At 47.2% G+C, this 17,626-nt stretch overlaps 1 protein-coding gene across 1 annotated transcript; it reads right to left on the bottom strand.

The window, feature by feature from the left end:
- Positions 1-1,030: 1,030 nt before the first annotated feature.
- Positions 1,031-16,120, bottom strand: LOC111145155 (nucleolar and coiled-body phosphoprotein 1). The gene is made up of 14 exons (XM_022499849.1): positions 15,936-16,120; positions 12,374-12,429; positions 12,123-12,265; positions 11,889-12,019; positions 9,970-10,135; positions 7,550-7,607; positions 4,837-4,918; positions 4,572-4,710; positions 3,963-4,091; positions 3,656-3,766; positions 2,924-3,568; positions 2,635-2,741; positions 2,100-2,192; positions 1,031-1,950 (listed from the first exon to the last, which is right to left on the bottom strand). The coding sequence occupies exons 1-14, from the start codon at positions 16,053-16,055 to the stop codon at positions 1,792-1,794; spliced, it is 2,139 nt and encodes a 712-aa protein (XP_022355557.1). The 5' UTR covers positions 16,056-16,120; the 3' UTR covers positions 1,031-1,791.
- Positions 16,121-17,626: the final 1,506 nt, after the last annotated feature.

The raw sequence follows: 17,626 nt of genomic DNA, 5'->3' as shown, positions 1-17,626 counted from the left end.
CCATTGGCCATTCTGCCAACCCCAGTTTAGACTATGCATGATCTGGACTATGGCCTGGACAAGGCACCATGACACAAGGAATGGCCACGAAAAGCCAGAAAGCTGCTGTCAAGAAAATTCTTCAGTGAACTCACAGGTCTCACTCCAGCCCTCTAACTGGCATCCAAGTTGTTCTGGTTTAAATAGGTGAGAGGGCTTTGGACTCACAATAAAAAACTCCCAAGACACATTATACACCAGCCAGTTTATTATTTTGTACTAAGATGGGTAACTCCTACCATGCAGACTGATGCGCCTATGTCAGCATGAAAGCTGCATATTCTTCCTAGAGGCAGTTACACGGAAAACCAACTTAGTATCAAGTTACCTGGCAAGTATGGAATCAGAACAAGAGGAGGCTAATCTTAAAACCTACACCTCCCTCGTCCATAAAGCTGGGGCACACTTTCCCACCACAGAAACAGCCCCAGTCTCCAGTTTGCTGTTGCGTCCTCCCTCCGCATCTTGCTCGGGCCAAGCACTGTCATCTCCTACAGCTTTAGGATCAGCTGCCTTGGCCTCAGAGTCGCATTTCTGCTCACTGTTTTTTTTTTACTGTTACCTCCACGGTTACTGACAGTTAAGGTTCTGAAAGGGGCACATCAGATGCTCCCATGTTCCAACTACAAACAACAATCTTGTTGGGATGCTCTCCCAACCCCACCAAGTTTTACCACCTAATATACTTCATAAAGGTTCTTCCCATTTCCGTAAGTACATACACAGGTTACCTATAAATTTGCCTAATGTAATCTAATTACTACTGAGAATTGAGATTTTTAGTTACAGTTTTTATTCTTTCATTTTCTTGATCAGTGATTTCCAATCACACAGGAGTTAATGAAGCTAATTTTGTGTCACCACTTTTACTAAAACAGAAATACCAAGTGATATGTACTTTTCAGATTAATGTTATTTTGTTCTCTAAAATGTAAAAAACAAGGAAATGCAGTCCTTAAATTAGTACTACTAAGGGTCATCAAAAAAAGTCTCCAAACAATAGAAAAGTTTATGCTTTCAAATTAAAAAACTAAACATATACTGCAAACATTAAATGTTAATATTACAGAAAACAAGATATTTAGACTAACCCCACAGCATTCACACTACACCAGAATTTTAACTGTAACAAAAGGGGATTTTATCCCCAAAAGTAGTTAAGTCCATGCTCGCTGAAAACATCAGTCCTAAACCCCATGAAAGAGGATGAACTACACAGTACATGCTTAGCAAACATATACATTAACCATTCTTAACTGCCCCTTCCCAAAGCTGTGAGGGGTAGGACGGATGAATGTGAACAAATGACAGAATTCTCCAATTATAAAAACTCCATAATGTAACCTTTACTACATCTTGGGCAATAGCTAAGATTTTACCTGTGGGTACCCACCTGTGAAATCACAAAGAAAATCAATAGGAAATGATTTAATATAAAATATACAAATTTCTCAGCATGAGGACTTCCACAGAACAGGGAGAAGGGAATGACAACTAAAATTTTTCTTTTTCTTAAAAAAGAACACTCCCCTTATGTTGTCCTTGCTACTCAACACTCAAAAACAAATCTGTACAAAACTACGAACACAGAAAAGAGCCAGAGAGGATGTTACAATGCAAAGTCTTCGGACCTCTTCTAAACTGCTGTCCTCGCCAAGACCCGTCCTTAACAGAGCTGAGAGTTTCCCAGGTCCGCTGGGGAAAGTAAGTGGCAAGGATCACCACCCCTGCTTCACCACACATGGCCCCAGGTCACTCGCTGTCAAACTTAATGGAATTGACCTGGACAGAGATGGAGCCTCCCCGGTAGCTGCCCCGCTTCTTCTTGGTTTTCTCATGCCGGAACGATTTGCCTTTGGTGAACTTCAGAACCTGATTGGCGCGCTCCCCCCAGTCTCCAGCTGCACCCCGCTGGTAAGCAGAGAGAAGTGGTTAATACACAGAAGGACAACACCAAGGCCCTGTTACTTTCTTCTCCTTGCTCAAGGCAACATGAACCAAAAAGCTGCCCTCTCTTCCACCCAGCCCCCTTAAGAACAGCAAACATGCTCTCCCCTCACCTTGGCATCAAAGGAATTATCTGCCACTCGAGCATCTACCTCAATTTCCTCCTCTCTGATCCTTCGGAAAGGGGATGATGCCCTTTTTTCTCCCTCGAGAAAAATGAAGTGAAAAAGAAATTAGGGGCGCCTGGGTGGCTCAGTGGGTTAAAGCCTCTGCCTTCGGCTCAGGTCATGATCCCAGAGTCCTGGGATCAAGCCCCGCATCGGGCTCTCTGCTCAGAGGGAGCCTGCTTCCTCCTCTCTCTCTGCCTGCTTCTCTGCCTACTTGTGATCTCTGTCAAATAAATAAATAAAATCTTAAAAAAGAAAGAAAGAAAGAAAGAAAGAAAGAAATTAAAGACAGAGTAGCCATTTAACAGAAAAGCCCTCCTTAGCTACACATGTGCGAGAGTGCCAGGCCATGCAGAGAGTTGTCAAGATCTCACGACCCTGAGGGGAAATCAAGAGTTGGAGGCTTAACCAACGGAGCCACCCAGGTGCCCCTTTCTACTCTTTAAAGGCTGGCTCCCGACAAGAAAATAAGATAACTTACTTTCTTCCTTTTTGGAAATGTGTTGGGGGTCTGGGGCTTTATCTTCTTGGCTTGAGGAGTCTCTGCCTCTTTGGCAGCCTCATTCTGCTTCCGCTTCTTTCCTGAACCTACAAAACAAAAAGCCAGACTCAGGAGACCAGCTTCCTATTCCTCCTCCCAGGTTCCCACACCGAGGGCATCCAACTGGAAGCCTAACTGTGGGCCTCCTCTCCCTACCCCATCCCCCAAGTGTATATCCCACCCATACTTGGGAGAACAAACCAAGGAGACAGATTCTTTGGATATAGACCTGGCTTAGAAACTGCTACTGCTGCCTTTTTCTTTTCTTCTTCTTCCTCATGGCTATCCCTGTCTGCTTTTCCATTCTGCGTAGTCACTGCAGAGGTCCCATTGGTCTTGAGGGCTTGTGGCCTTACACTGCCCTTGCCCTTAGGCTTCTCCTTCTCTTCTTCCTCACTGGAATCATCAGAGGAAGAACTGCTGCTGCTCTCGGCCTTTGCTTGCTTTGTGGAAGCCACCTTGGAAGAGGCTACAACTCCTGCTGCCTTCTGTGGCTTCTTTTTAACTGGGGATTTTGACATCTTCTCCTCCTTCTCTTCCTCACTGCTAGAACTATCTGAATCAGAGCTGCTGTCCCCACCACCCTGGGGGGCCTGTTTGGCAGGCAAAGACGGAGCTGCTTTGGCCGCTGCCTTGGACTTGGGGGTGACCACAGTCTTCTTCGTCTTTTCCTCTTCACTAGAACTGCTCTCCTCCTCGCTGGAGCTGCTATCAGCCTTTCTGGTGAGAGGCTTCTGGCCACTACCTACAGGCTGCTTGGGAGCTGTGGCTGGTTTAGCTGCAGGTTGCTTGGGAGTGGCAACTGGCCTACTTGGTAGATTCTTGGTGGTACCGGCTGATCTGGCAGGAGCTTCATCCTCAGAACTGTCAGAGTCTAGACAGAGAGCAAAGAATATATAGAAATCAGACTGAAGAGAGCCCCTGGAGCTCCCACCACCCTGAGGGCCTCCATATACCTCACCTGAGCTGTCTGAAGAGCTCTCTGGTGTTTTCTTTGCTGGAACTGGTTTAGAGGTTGCTTTAGAGATGACTGCTTTAGCTGGAGGTTTCTTTTCTTCCTCAGAACTTGAATCTGGAGAGAACCTATGGCATTAGGCTGGGACCAGAGTCCCAACCCAACCAAAAGCAACAAAAAGGAGGCTGCAAAGACCCACACAGAAACTTAAGCCCTGTCTTGCTTCAGTGAAAAACAAAAGGCATAGAGTCATTTTTGTCTTTTGTATTCCTCATCTACTCCCCCAGGCCCATTCTCCACAGAGGGGACTCACCAGACTCATCGCTGCTGTCCTCACTGCTCTCCACAGGCTGCTTCTTCTCTGCAGCTTTCTTGGGAGCCTGGGTTCCCAGGGACTTCTTGGATGGGGCAGCAGAAGGTGGGGGGACTGAACTATAGGGACCTGTTTTTAAAAAAAAAAAAAAAAAAACAAGGGACACCTGAGTGGCTCAGTGGGTTAAGCCTCTGCCTTCAGCTCAGGTCATGGTCTCAGGGTCCTGGGACCAAGCCCTGCATCGGGCTCTCTGCTCAGCAGAGAGCCCGCTTCCCTTCCTCTCTCTCTGCCTGCCTCTCTGCCTACTTGTGATCTGTCAAATAAACAAACAAAATATTAAAAAACAAACAAAAAAAACGATAGGGACCTGCTTCCCCCTGCTTATGCACACGTGCACATGCTCTCTCTCTGTGAAATAAGTAAATAAAATCTTAAAAAAAAAAAACAAGTGTTGTGGTGGGGCTCCATCCTTACTTAGCAGGAAGTCCACTTGGGATTCTCTGACTTTCCCTCTGCCCCTCCCCTCCCACTCCCACCTTGTGCACATGCTCGCTCGTGCTCTCTAAAAAAAAACAAATAAATAACTTTAAGGAAAAAACAAAACCTCACCTGGTTTTTTTTTCATGGGTTTTTTCTGCTCTTCCTCCTCCTCCTCACTGGAAGAGTCCTCACTGCTGGAACTCTTCTGGGTAGGGGCAGCCGTTGCTTTCACTGGAGCCTTGGCCACGACTTGCTTCTTAGGTACAGTCTGTGTCATATGGAGAAATTTAGTTACCACAGGAAAAAGCTGGTCCAACTAATCTTGCCAGGAAATGGAGATACCCTCACTCCCCCACCTCCCCATCCATCCCCTGGTAGAAGTTATGGCCCAAACCTTCTTAGGTATGGCTGTCGCCACTGCCGCCTCCTCCTCCTCACCACTGCTGCTGCTGCTGCTGCTGCTGCTGCTGCTGCTGCTGCTGCTGCTGCTCTGCTCAGAGGGAGCCTGCTTCCTCCTCTCTCTCTGCCTGCTTCTCTGCCTACTTGTGATCTCTGTCAAATAAATAAATAAAATCTTAAAAAAGAAAGAAAGAAAGAAAGAAAGAAAGAAATTAAAGACAGAGTAGCCATTTAACAGAAAAGCCCTCCTTAGCTACACATGTGCGAGAGTGCCAGGCCATGCAGAGAGTTGTCAAGATCTCACGACCCTGAGGGGAAATCAAGAGTTGGAGGCTTAACCAACGGAGCCACCCAGGTGCCCCTTTCTACTCTTTAAAGGCTGGCTCCCGACAAGAAAATAAGATAACTTACTTTCTTCCTTTTTGGAAATGTGTTGGGGGTCTGGGGCTTTATCTTCTTGGCTTGAGGAGTCTCTGCCTCTTTGGCAGCCTCATTCTGCTTCCGCTTCTTTCCTGAACCTACAAAACAAAAAGCCAGACTCAGGAGACCAGCTTCCTATTCCTCCTCCCAGGTTCCCACACCGAGGGCATCCAACTGGAAGCCTAACTGTGGGCCTCCTCTCCCTACCCCATCCCCCAAGTGTATATCCCACCCATACTTGGGAGAACAAACCAAGGAGACAGATTCTTTGGATATAGACCTGGCTTAGAAACTGCTACTGCTGCCTTTTTCTTTTCTTCTTCTTCCTCATGGCTATCCCTGTCTGCTTTTCCATTCTGCGTAGTCACTGCAGAGGTCCCATTGGTCTTGAGGGCTTGTGGCCTTACACTGCCCTTGCCCTTAGGCTTCTCCTTCTCTTCTTCCTCACTGGAATCATCAGAGGAAGAACTGCTGCTGCTCTCGGCCTTTGCTTGCTTTGTGGAAGCCACCTTGGAAGAGGCTACAACTCCTGCTGCCTTCTGTGGCTTCTTTTTAACTGGGGATTTTGACATCTTCTCCTCCTTCTCTTCCTCACTGCTAGAACTATCTGAATCAGAGCTGCTGTCCCCACCACCCTGGGGGGCCTGTTTGGCAGGCAAAGACGGAGCTGCTTTGGCCGCTGCCTTGGACTTGGGGGTGACCACAGTCTTCTTCGTCTTTTCCTCTTCACTAGAACTGCTCTCCTCCTCGCTGGAGCTGCTATCAGCCTTTCTGGTGAGAGGCTTCTGGCCACTACCTACAGGCTGCTTGGGAGCTGTGGCTGGTTTAGCTGCAGGTTGCTTGGGAGTGGCAACTGGCCTACTTGGTAGATTCTTGGTGGTACCGGCTGATCTGGCAGGAGCTTCATCCTCAGAACTGTCAGAGTCTAGACAGAGAGCAAAGAATATATAGAAATCAGACTGAAGAGAGCCCCTGGAGCTCCCACCACCCTGAGGGCCTCCATATACCTCACCTGAGCTGTCTGAAGAGCTCTCTGGTGTTTTCTTTGCTGGAACTGGTTTAGAGGTTGCTTTAGAGATGACTGCTTTAGCTGGAGGTTTCTTTTCTTCCTCAGAACTTGAATCTGGAGAGAACCTATGGCATTAGGCTGGGACCAGAGTCCCAACCCAACCAAAAGCAACAAAAAGGAGGCTGCAAAGACCCACACAGAAACTTAAGCCCTGTCTTGCTTCAGTGAAAAACAAAAGGCATAGAGTCATTTTTGTCTTTTGTATTCCTCATCTACTCCCCCAGGCCCATTCTCCACAGAGGGGACTCACCAGACTCATCGCTGCTGTCCTCACTGCTCTCCACAGGCTGCTTCTTCTCTGCAGCTTTCTTGGGAGCCTGGGTTCCCAGGGACTTCTTGGATGGGGCAGCAGAAGGTGGGGGGACTGAACTATAGGGACCTGTTTTTAAAAAAAAAAAAAAAAAAACAAGGGACACCTGAGTGGCTCAGTGGGTTAAGCCTCTGCCTTCAGCTCAGGTCATGGTCTCAGGGTCCTGGGACCAAGCCCTGCATCGGGCTCTCTGCTCAGCAGAGAGCCCGCTTCCCTTCCTCTCTCTCTGCCTGCCTCTCTGCCTACTTGTGATCTGTCAAATAAACAAACAAAATATTAAAAAACAAACAAAAAAAACGATAGGGACCTGCTTCCCCCTGCTTATGCACACGTGCACATGCTCTCTCTCTGTGAAATAAGTAAATAAAATCTTAAAAAAAAAAAACAAGTGTTGTGGTGGGGCTCCATCCTTACTTAGCAGGAAGTCCACTTGGGATTCTCTGACTTTCCCTCTGCCCCTCCCCTCCCACTCCCACCTTGTGCACATGCTCGCTCGTGCTCTCTAAAAAAAAACAAATAAATAACTTTAAGGAAAAAACAAAACCTCACCTGGTTTTTTTTTCATGGGTTTTTTCTGCTCTTCCTCCTCCTCCTCACTGGAAGAGTCCTCACTGCTGGAACTCTTCTGGGTAGGGGCAGCCGTTGCTTTCACTGGAGCCTTGGCCACGACTTGCTTCTTAGGTACAGTCTGTGTCATATGGAGAAATTTAGTTACCACAGGAAAAAGCTGGTCCAACTAATCTTGCCAGGAAATGGAGATACCCTCACTCCCCCACCTCCCCATCCATCCCCTGGTAGAAGTTATGGCCCAAACCTTCTTAGGTATGGCTGTCGCCACTGCCGCCTCCTCCTCCTCACCACTGCTGCTGCTGCTGCTGCTGCTGCTGCTGCTGCTGCTGCTGCTGCTGCTCCTTCTTGCTGGCCACTTTCCCATTGGTTAGTTTAGGTACCACGCGAGCTGGCGTACCTGGGAAGGAAAAAAAAATTGGGTAAGAAATACCAAGGCCTTAATGGACCCTGGAAACCTATTAGCTTAGAGCCTAGGAGTCTATCGATTCTCTTGCCTTCATTTTACTTTTTTAAAAGATTTTATTTATTTATTTGACAGAAAGACAGCTAGAGAGGGAACACAAGCAGGGGGAGTGGGAGAGAGAGAGAAGCACGCTTCCCGCTAAGCAGGGAGCCCGATGTGGGGCTCAATCCCAGGACCTTGGGGATCATGATCTGAGCCAAAAGCAGACGCTTAACAACTGAGCCACCCAGGCGCCCCAATTCTCTTGCCTTTACAGAAGGCATGAGGGAAACCGCCACGGCTGACTATCAAAGGATGACCTTCCTGACCAATTTCAAACATAAAACTATCTTTAATAAATGATATGATGTAGTGGGGCTCCTGGGTGGGTCAGTCCATTAAGCATTCGACTCTTCGTTTCAGCTCGGGTCATGATCTCAGGGTCAGTTTCAAGGCCTGCATCGGGCTCTGGGCTCAGAGCGGGGGTCTGTTTGTCCCTCTCACTCTGCTCCTCCCCCAGCTCATGTGTGAACATTCTCTCTCTCTCTCTCAAATAAATAAAATCGCAAAAAAGGAAAAAAAAATGTAAACAATTCAAATGTACTCTATGAAATCTTTTACTCCGACTTCATTCAGAGAAGCTCCTATAAATCATAACCTGTCATCACAAGAATACTACAAGAAAGAGTTTAAATTCTCACAGCTCCTACAGAGTAAATGCACAGGACAGATGGTGGCAATGAAAAGCACAAAACATAGATGTACAAGTGCTCATAACAAAATGGCATTTATAGGAATGTAAATCATCTATTAACAAGAATGGCAAATGGATACTTTTTTAAAGACTTTATTTGTTTGACAGACAGAGATCACAAGTAGGCAGAGAGGCAGGGAGAGAGAGAGGGGGAAGCAGGCTCCCTGCAGAGCAGAGTCCGATGTGGGGCTTGATCTCAGGACCCTAGGATCATGACCTGAGCCGAAGGCAGAGGCTTCAGCTCCCCAGTGCCCTGGGATACCTTTTAAAGATTTATTTATTTTAGGGGGCACCTGGATGGCTCAGTTGTTAAGCATCTGCTTCTGGCTCAGGTCATGATCCCAGCATCCTGGGATCGAGCCCCATATCAGGCTTCCAGCTCAGTGGGGAGCCTGCTTCTTCCTCCCCTGTTCTTGCTTTCTCTCACTGTCTCTCTCCCTCAAATAAATAAAGTCTTTAAGAGAAAATAAATTTAAAAAATAATAATAAAGATTAACTTATTTGAGGAAGAAAGAGCATGCAAGACTGAGGGCACAAGGAGAGGGAAAGAGAGATTTCTCAAACAGACTCTCTGCTGAGTGGAGCCCAACACGGGTCTAAATCCCATATCCCTGGGATCAGGACCCAAGCTGAAATCAAGAATTGGACACTCAACCGACTGAGCCACCCAGGTACTTCTGGATACCATTTTTTAAAACACATTTTTTGGGGGGCACCTGAGTGCTCAGAAGGTTAAGACTCTGCCTTTGGATCAGGTCATGATCTCTGGGTCCTGGGATCAAGCCCCGCATTGGGCTCTCTGCTCAGCAGGGAGCCTGCTTCCCCCCCTTCTCTGCCTGCCCCTGCCTACTTGTGATCTCTCTCTGGCAAATAAATTCTTTTTTTTTTTTTAAAGATTTTATTTATTTGAGAGACAGAGATCACAAGTAGGCAGAGAGGCAGGCAGAGAGGAGGAAGCAGGCCCCCCGCTGAGCAGAGAGCCCAATTCGGGACTTGATCCCAGGATCCTGAGATCATGACCTGAGCCGAAGGCAGAGGCTTTAACCCACTGAACCACCCAGGAGCCCCAAATAAATTTTTTTTTTAAAAAGCAAAGATTTAAAACAAAAAAACAAAAAAACTACATTTTTCCTCACTGCAGACTATTTCTCTAGCTACTAATCCCTAATTATGAAATGTTCCACTTATTAATAAAAACCCTCTTTAAGAAAAAAAAAAAAAGACACTAAGCAGTATTTCTAATTCAACAACCAGTGCCATTTCACCCCTATGCTAAAGGAGCAATTTTTTTTTGAGAGAGGGCAGGCAAACGTGGGCACAAGCATGCACACGTGGGATGGGGAATGGCGAAAAGAACAGGGAGAGAAAGAATCTTAGGCACGCTCCATGCCCAGCGTGAAGCACAACGCGGGGGTCAATCACAGGACCCTGAGATCATGACCTGAGCTAAAGGCAGAAGCTCAACTGACTGAACCACCCAGGTGCCCCTGAATGAGCAATTTTAATACTAGTCCCCAGAGCAAACTAGTCCCCAGCCTGGCCTCTTGGGAATGGAAATAGTACCTGGTTTGGCTGAGGCTTTAGTCTGAGTTTTAGCTGCCACAGGTGTTGTCTTTGGCTTCTGGTTCTTTGGTGACTCATCTTCTGAGCTTGAGTCTGAATCAGAATCAGAGCTCTTGGCCTTCTTAGGAGGAGCTTTGACTGCCTTGGGTTGGGGCTTAACTCCCTTCTGTGAGGAAACACACAATGAAGAGAATCAGCAAGAGGTTCTGGGTACCCAAAGGGCATCCTAAGGTGGAAACCATCCTAGACTACTTTTATTTTTTAGGAGCTAATGGAGAAGTAAGAGCAAATAAATGCTGAGCAAGACGACATCTGAGGGCACCTGGATAAATTAGTCAGTACAGTATGCATCTCTTGATCTTGGAGTCATGAGTTCAAGCACCATGTGTGACACAGAGTGTACCGAAAAAAGACAGCATCTGAAAAGGGCACCAAATTCTTCATGGGAAACAAAAATATTGGGGCACCTGCCTGGCTCAGTGGTTAGAGCATGAAACTTGATATTGGGGTCATGAGTTTGAGTCCCACACTGGGAACAGAGATTACTTAAAAATAATTTTAAAATCTCAAGAAAAAGGGAAAGGACGGATGGACAGATAGATGGAAGGAAGGAAGGAAAGAAGGTGGAAAGGAAGTGAGGGAGGAAAAGGGACTCCTGGGTGGCTCAGTCAGTTAAGTGTCTACCTTCAGCTCAGGTCATGACATCAGGGTCCTGGAATGGAGCCCACATCCGGCTCCCTGCTCAGTGGAGAGTCTGCTTCTCCCCCTGCCCTCCCTTATGTGTGCACACGTGCATGCTCTCTCTCTCAATAAATAAAATCTTTCTAATAATAGGAAAGAAGGGATGCCAGGATGGCTCAGTTCTTAAGCGTCTGCCTTTGGCTTGGGTCCTGATCCCAGGGCCCCAGGATCGAGCCCCACATTGGGCTCTCTGCTCAGTGGGGAGCCTGCTTTCCCTCTCCCAGTCCCACTGCTTGTATTCCCTCTCTTGATGTGTCTCTGTCATATAAATTTTTAAAAACTAACCTTAACAAAAAAAAGAAAGAAAGAAAGAGAAAGAAAAATCCAACCCTGTCCTTGTCATTCCCTGCTTAAGAGTTCCCAATACCTGTCTACAAAACATACTCTTATTTACTCTTGGGATCTTAGTGTCCCAGAAAAAACGAACGCCACCTTGGAAACAGAATGGGTTCCTCTAGATTCAGAGTGCAACTTCACCCTCACATACCCTTTCCAAGCTTCATACTTCTATTTTCTCCACCATGGTCACCTGTTATATATTTTACGTATTTATGTATTTAAAGATTCATTTTATGGGGCGCCTGGGTAGCTCAGTGGGTTAAGCCTTTGCCTTCGGCTCAGGTCATGATCTCGAGGTCCTGGGACTGAGCCCCACATTGGGCCCTCTGCTTGGCGGGGAACCTGACCCCCCGCCGCCTACTTGTGATCTTCTCTGTCAAATAAATAAAAATCCTTAAAAAATAAATAAAATTCATTTTATTATAAAGAAGAGGGGGCATGCACACTCACACACACTTGGGAGTGGGAGGAGGGGCAGAGGGCGAGGGAGGCAGAGTCGCAGAACCCCTGCTGAGCAGAGAGCCCAATCGGTGCTTGATCTCAGAATCCTGGGATCATGACCTGAGCCAAAACCAAGAGTAGGAGGCTTAACCAACTGGGCCACCCAGGCGCCCCTTATTTATTTACCTTTTAAGTAATCTCTACATCTAACATGGGACTCAAACATGTAACTCCAAAATCAAGAGTCCCATGCTTTACTGACTAAGGCAGCCAGGCGCCCCCGTAGTCACCTCTTATACACCCACTGGCATCCCTTGGTTCCAAGCTATTAAGCCAGGACTCTAGGTTTCTTCTTCCTAATCCCTTCAACAACCTCTTTCCTTCCCAAAGATGCAAACCTGAACAGGCTTTTTCTTCTTGTCATGGTCCTCCTCCTCATCACTAGATTCCTCACTGCTGCTGCTCTCTGATGCTTTGGCTGCAGCCTTTCCAGGATGCTGAGGCAAACTGGCCCGCTTGGCAGGTACAGCTGAACAGAACCACAAACCCCAGTGAGAATCAGCCACGTGGTACAGGCAGGCTACAAATACCTTTCTGGGAATCACTAACACCAACTCCTTGCCCAGCCTTACCAGCTTTCTTAGCTGGAGGTCCTTGGGGTTCTTCCTCCTCACTACTGTCCTCACTGCTATCACTGGATGAAGTCTTCTTCTTAGCCTTCTTACTCACTGGTCCATTTGCCTGTACCTTCCGCTTTGGGGCCTTGGCGGACCTGCTGAGGTAGATGAGGCTAACTTTTGGGGGATCAGGATCTTCCCACACCAAGGAACACAGCCCAACTCCTTGGGGGAAAACCAGTCACAGTGATACAGGGAAGACTTACTTGAGCCAGAAGCTGTAGATGTCTAAGAGAGAAGAGGCGTTGGCGTCCTGTTGGGTCTATAAGAGAAAAAAATAACTCAGTAAGAAAATTTTATCCTGGTTGTTCTAGCAGGAAATCAGATTTTTTTTAAAATTTTATTTATTTATTTAACAGACAGAGATCACAAGTAGGCGGAGAGGCAGGCAGAGAGAGAGGGGGAAGCAGGCTCCCTGCTCAGCAGAGAGCCGGATGTGGGGCTCGATCCCAGGACCCTGGGACCATGACCTGAGCCGAAGGCAGAGGCTTAACCCACTGAGCCACCCAGGCACCCCAGGAAATCAGATTTTATTCTCTCTTTAAAAGTGACCTGCTGGGGCGCCTGGGTGGCTCAGTGGGTTAAAGCCGCTGCCTTCGGCTCAGGTCATGATCCCAGGGTCCTGGGATCGAGCCCCGCATCGGGCTCTCTGCTCAGCAGGGAGCCTGCTTCCCTTCCTCTCTCTCTCTGCCTGCCTCTCTGCCTACTTGTGATCTCTGTCTGTCAAATAAATTTTAAAAAATCTTAAAAAAAAAAAAAAAGTGACCTGCTTTGGGGTGTCTGGTGGCTCAGTCAGTTAAGCATCTGCCTTCAGCTCAGATCATGATCTCAGGTCTTGGGATGGGGCCCCGCATCAGGCTCCCGGCCCAGCAGGGAGTCTGCTTCTCCCTCTACCCTCTGCTCACACTCACTTTCTCTCTCAACTAAATAAGCAAAATCTTAAAAAAAAAAAAAAAAAAAAAAAAAGGTGGCCTCTTCTATACCTGCTGTATTTGGTGTAAACGTTACATCTTTGTAAGACTTCTCCTACTTGCACAAATTAAGAGAAAAAAAATCTATTTATGTACTTTCCAATTTTCGACATCAAAAACTTGGGATACTCACAGTTTCTGTCACCATCTATCCCCAGTGAATCCTATTTATGAAAGCCTTTTAAAATATGTGCTTTCCCAGGACACCTGGGTGACTCAGTTAAGTGTCTACCTTCAGCTCAGCTCATAATCCTGGGGTCCTGGGATCCAGTGACAGGCTCCCTGCTCAGCAGGGAGTCTACATCTCTCTCTGCCCCTGCCCCGCCTTGTGCTCACACGTGCGCAATCTCTCTCTCAAAAATAAAATCTTTTAATGTGCTTTCCCTTTAAGCTAGCAATGCATTCGTTGTCTAGGAATTCATCCTTACCCATGAAACAAGAACACTAACAGAAGAGAGCATTTCCTGCAATATGGTTTATAATACCAAATCATTGGAAATCAACCTCCAAAACTGGTTAAAAAGCTAAGTTATAGGGGCGCCTGGGTGGCTCAGTGGGTTAAAGCCTCTGCCTTCCGCTCAGGTCATGATCCCAGGGTCCTGGGATGGAGCCCCGCTTCGGAGCCTGCTTCCCTTCCTCTCTCTCTGCCTGCCTCTCTGCCTACTTGTGATCTCTGTCAAATAAATAACTAAATTCTTAAGAAAAAAAAAAAGTTATATACTCAATACAAAAATTACTTTCAACTATTAATTACACTGATAATAGATTGTAAGTTGATACAAAAAAAAAAAAAAGCAAAACATTGCAGTACCATCAAGAGTACAGGCTCACAGTTACATGTGTATAAATGTGAAACTCACCTCTGCCTGTGTGTGACCCTGAGCAAATAACTTAATCTTTTCAAGACTGTTTATTTCTCTTTAACATGGAGATAATACTGTACATCTTATTAAGTTGTTGAGAGAATTAGGGATAATGCATATAAAGGACTTAGCATCTGGAAACACCATCTGGCCTTCAGTAAGCTTTGCAGAAAGATTAGTTTTTGTTATATAAAAAAATCCTGGGGCACCTGGGTAGTTCAGTGGGTTAAAGCCTCTGCCTTTGGCTCAGGTCATGATCCCAGGGTCCTGGGATCGAGCCCTGCATCGGGCTCTCTGCTCAGCAGGGAGTCTGCTTCCCCCTCTCTCTCTGCCAGCCTCTCTGCCTACTTGTGATCTCTGTCAAATAAATAAATAAAATCTTAAAAAAAAAAAGAAAATCCTGATTCTGAAAAAGACCCAATTCCATCCAGCCCATTGTGAAAATACTTTCTGCAGACTCCCTAATGGTCAATTAAAAAACAGTTCCAATATGAAAGCAGTTGTAGGGGATCACAGGGCAGGCTGTCCCAGCTTAAGGTAACCCTTTCTGAAGCTGATCTGATTCTGTCTTTGCGCAGCCTGATTCTGCCACAAAGAATAAATTTAACTTCTGAGTCAAAGGCTAAGACTGTCAAAGACTACATTCTACCCTCTTTCTTTTTTTTTTTTTTTTTTTAATTATTTGTCAGAGAGAGAGAGGGAGAGAGAGCAAGCACAGGCAGACAGAATGGCAGGCAGAGGCAGAGGGAGAAGCAGGCTCCCTGATGAGCAAGGAGCCCGATGTGGGACTCGATCCCAGGACGCTGGGATCATGACCTGAGCCGAAGGCAGCTGCTTAACCAACTGAGCCACCCAGGCGTCCCCATTCTACCCTCTTTCAAGATGTTTTCCCATGCATCAGGATTTTTTTTTTTAAATTAAAGATTTTATCTATTCATTTGACAGAGAGAGAGCAAGCACAAGCAGGGGGAGTGGCAGAGAGAGAGAAGCAGGCCCATGTGGGGCTTGATCCCAGAACCCTGAGATCATGACCTGACGCTTAACTGACTAAGCCACCCAGGCGACCCATGATTGCTTTTCTTGCGGGAGATTCCAACCCTTTCACATCCCTGGTCCACTTTTTACATGTGTTTGGACCATCCTATATTACCATAAATATGTATTACCAGAACTATGATAACAGCTTTCACTCACTGATGCTTCCTGAGCACCAGGCACTGGGATTGCCACTTCGTATTTATCACGTTACTGAAATTCACAAAAATATTATAAGATGGATGATGGCATCTCTGTAGGAATAGAAACAAACTCAGAGAGGTTCAGCAAGCTGTTCAGGTTACACATCTTAAGAAGTAAGAGAGCCTGGTCCCAAACCTAGATGTGCTTGATTCCAGAAGTCAAAGATCCAAGCCCACTACCTGGTAGGGCTGTGATGCTCAATTCTGCTTTGGTATACCTCTACTCTCACTTTCTTCTTTACTAACGAAAATCCCATCCCCCATTTCTAAAGCAATTTCATCTTTGAGTCCTGGGTAAATTCGACTGAGTTCAGGTCAAGTCACGTTTTGCATCAACCAACGTAAAACCCAAGAAGGAACCAAGAGCCTCCAATGCCTCCGGTGGGACACCACGCTCCCCGCAGCTCGCCGCACTCCGCCAGCCACGTGACCTGGGCCACGAGGAACCCACGCTGCCGTCGCTGCACCGCTCAACAGAAAAAGGCAACAAGATTCAACGCTACCTAGTGAGACCTCGTGAGGTATCAGTTGCCGAGACTCCAGGCTCCCGGGTCACCGCCGAGAGCTCGGCACAAAGGCCCCGCAGATACTGGATTGGAAGACCCTAGAGACCCCGGTACCCGGAAACCTAACCCAGTGAGGGCCGGAAGACCTGTGGTCCTCCCACCCCAGCCCTTGTCCCAAGCCCGCACTCACAGCGCCTGTTGCCTTGGCAAATTTATTGGCCACCTCCGAGAGCTGGTTATCGCGCAGAAAGCCGAGCACGAGGGGATACAGGTCGCTGGGAACCACGCGGCGCAAGCTGGCGTCCGCCATCCTCCGGGCAACACGCGTCACTACCGTTGCCGACGCTCAGGACTCAGGAACTCAGGAACTCGGGAACCCGGGAACCCGGACGAATGGGGACTGACCCCTGTGACGTCATCACGCGGCGCAGACGTACGGCGGAAGGGGCGGGCATACTCCGCAGGGCAGTCCCGCCTCCAATTTGGTGGCAGGATCGAGGCGAAATCTATAAACTCTTTCCGGTGCCACAAGCGTCGCCATCTTGGTGAGGGCGGAGCCCTCTGTCCACCACCTTGCGAAGGCGGAGCCCTGACGTCACGGCTCACGCCCTCGCCAGTGGCGGGAAAACTTTAGATTTCCCGCGCCCTTTCAGCTGGAGCCGCCGTTGTTTTTTTTTTTAAGAGCTGCTGCAACTGGGATTTGCATTCCAGAGTAGAGTGGACCGGAAGGCTTGAGCTGTCTTTGGACTCTCTAGACTCGGCCACAGGATCTCCCAACCACTCCCATTCGCGGCGCCAACCGATTCCCACCCTTCATTTTCCCTTCCTCGAACACCCAGAGAGGCTCTCTATGTCCGATACCATTCCAATTCTCACCTTCACTGCAGAGGATTCTTCAGATTATCCATGGTAATAGTGGTAACAGACAATCCCTAAAATTGCCTCTCTTTCAATCATGATTTGCCCTTGAGACAACCCCTTCCCCCTTACTTACTCATTCAGCATTAAGTCAGCTCCATGAAGGGAAAAGCCATTGTGAATGAACCCTGAGCAACACAGTAGCAATCTCTGCAAACCTATAATCCTAGAAATTGGGGCGCCTGGGTGGCTCAGTGGGTTAAAGCCTCTGCCTTCGGTTCAGGTCATGATCCCAGGGTCCTGGGATCGAGCCCCGCATCGGGCTCTCTGCTCGGCAGAGAGCCTGCTTCCCTCTTTCTCTGCCTGCCTCTCTGCCTACTTGTGATCTCTGTCTGTCAAATAAATAAATAAAATCTTAAAAAAAAAAAATCCTAGAAATTATCCTTCTATCTCCTGAATCACAGTTCACACTTGAACTCTCCCTGTGGGAGAACTAGAAAACCCTCCCAATGCCTCTGTCGTGAGTATTCAAAAATTAATGCCCAGGCCTGCCAAGTTAATTCCAATGTTCCATTACATTTCAGTTCACATCAGCAGGCATCATTCCCTTTACCCACTACCATTTAATTGCTTCCCCATTAATACCTGTCAGGAAAGGTAAGGATCCACTTTCTGGGGGGACATACCTCTCCTTTGCTCTTCTCAAAATAGGCACTCTCCTAGATAAACTCCTACAGATCTCCCTCTTACCCATGTTTATTCACATGTATGCATTCTTCTTTATACCTATTGTGTGCCAAGCATTGTGCTCAAGCTAAAATGGTACATACATGTACACATAAGCCTCGGTTTAGAAAACCTTTATTTGGAACAAGTATGAGCTTCCTCTAGGTCCTTAGTGGTAAAAATCCCTTCCTTGGGACTGTAGCATCAGCATCCCCTTGTTTGAAATGCAGAATCTCAGGCCCCACCCCAGAAGTCAGAATCTACATTCTAAAAAGATCACCAGGTAATTCAAATTTC

The sequence above is a fragment of the Enhydra lutris genome, unplaced genomic scaffold (genome assembly GCF_002288905.1).
Source record: "Enhydra lutris kenyoni isolate GAN:26980312 unplaced genomic scaffold, ASM228890v2 scaffoldscaffold12, whole genome shotgun sequence".
In the NCBI taxonomy this organism is placed as follows: Eukaryota; Metazoa; Chordata; class Mammalia; order Carnivora; family Mustelidae; genus Enhydra; species Enhydra lutris.
Note: the sequence above shows the minus strand (reverse complement) of the source record. Positions and strands in the feature narration are given on the sequence as shown.

Excerpts from the sequence above, each read along its gene's own strand:
- LOC111145155 (XM_022499849.1), bottom strand. The coding sequence starts at position 16,055 with ATGGCGGACGCCAGCTTGCGCCGCGTGGTTCCCAGCGACCTGTATCCC. Across the intron at positions 3,569-3,655 it reads GAGCTCTTCAGACAGCTCAG|ACTCTGACAGTTCTGAGGAT; the intron begins GTGAGGTATATG and ends CTCTCTGTCTAG. Across the intron at positions 1,951-2,099 it reads ATAATTCCTTTGATGCCAAG|CGGGGTGCAGCTGGAGACTG; the intron begins GTGAGGGGAGAG and ends TCTGCTTACCAG.